The 1,011-nt window shown below is 58.2% G+C and overlaps 1 protein-coding gene across 1 annotated transcript in view; it reads left to right on the forward strand.

The window, feature by feature from the left end:
- BHLHE40 (basic helix-loop-helix family, member e40) overlaps positions 1–1,004 on the forward strand; it is a gene marked incomplete at both ends in the record, with an annotated part of 1,956 nt that extends 952 nt beyond the window's left edge. Inside the window, one exon of the mRNA XM_010142913.1 lies at positions 436–1,004. Within this exon, the coding sequence (XP_010141215.1) occupies positions 436–1,004 (569 nt within the window). The remainder of the gene's footprint in view (positions 1–435) is intronic.
- Between the last annotated feature and the right edge of the window lie 7 nt (positions 1,005–1,011).

Raw genomic sequence — 1,011 nt, forward strand, 5'->3', positions numbered from 1 at the left:
CACAGGGGGTGCAATGGACCGGGTGGCTGGGCCAGACCCGCCCGCGGCTGGCAGAGCGGCTGGCCGGTGGACATGCTCCAGGAGCTCGCTCGCTGCCTGGAAGTGAAGGGCGAGGTGCGCTCTGCCTTCCCTGGGGTGTTTCCCAGAGAAGGCACCAGCCTGACTTGCTCCTTCTCTGCAGCACCTGTTGAAGGTGGCAGGTACAGAAGAAAAAAAAAAATCCTGAAGTTGTTGTGTAAAAGTGGACAGACAGATGTTTGAGGAGGCGGATGTGGAAATCAGGGGAGCACAGGCAGGGTTCACTCTGACCAAGTTCACCTCCCTGGCCCTGCTGTAACCCAAGTTTTGCGTCGCCTCCAGCCCACCCCGGCGGTGGTAATGGAACTATTTAGCACATTGTTAATTTTTAATTTCTCCCTGTTAATGTTTCCTCAGGTGACCTGTCATCAAGAAACCTTGATTCCAGCCAGGAAATGTTTCGATCCGGTTTCCAGATGTGTGCCAAGGAGATGCTGCAATACCTGGCAAAGCATGAGAACGGCAAGGACCTGAAGCCGTCGCAGCTGGTCGGCCATCTGCACCGCATGGCCGCCGAGGTGCTGCAGGGCGGAGCCGGCCGCAAGGCCGCGGACATCCCTCCGAAAATGGTGGACTTGAAAGAGAAGCCCGTCTCCTTGACCAAAGCGGCAGAGGGGCACGGCAAGAACTGTGTGCCCGTCATCCAGAGGACATTCGCGCACTCCAGCGGGGAGCAGAGCGGCAGCGACACAGACACGGACAGCGGGTATGGGGGCGAGCTGGAGAAAAGTGACTCCAAAGCGGAGCAGCAGTATTTCAGAAAGGATACTGAGCTCAAGTATGCTGTCCAGGAGAGAATAAGCTCTATTAAGCAAGAGACTGAGGACCCGCCGGCCAAAAGGAGCAGGCTGGAGTCGCCGGAGGACGAGGGCCCTTTTGGCAGCGACATGATGGGCTCTTCCAGCAGCTTCCCGGGCCCCCACGCGCACCAGC

The sequence above is a fragment of the Buceros rhinoceros genome, unplaced genomic scaffold (assembly GCF_000710305.1).
Source record: "Buceros rhinoceros silvestris isolate BGI_N320 unplaced genomic scaffold, ASM71030v1 scaffold28840, whole genome shotgun sequence".
Taxonomy (NCBI): Eukaryota; Metazoa; Chordata; class Aves; order Bucerotiformes; family Bucerotidae; genus Buceros; species Buceros rhinoceros.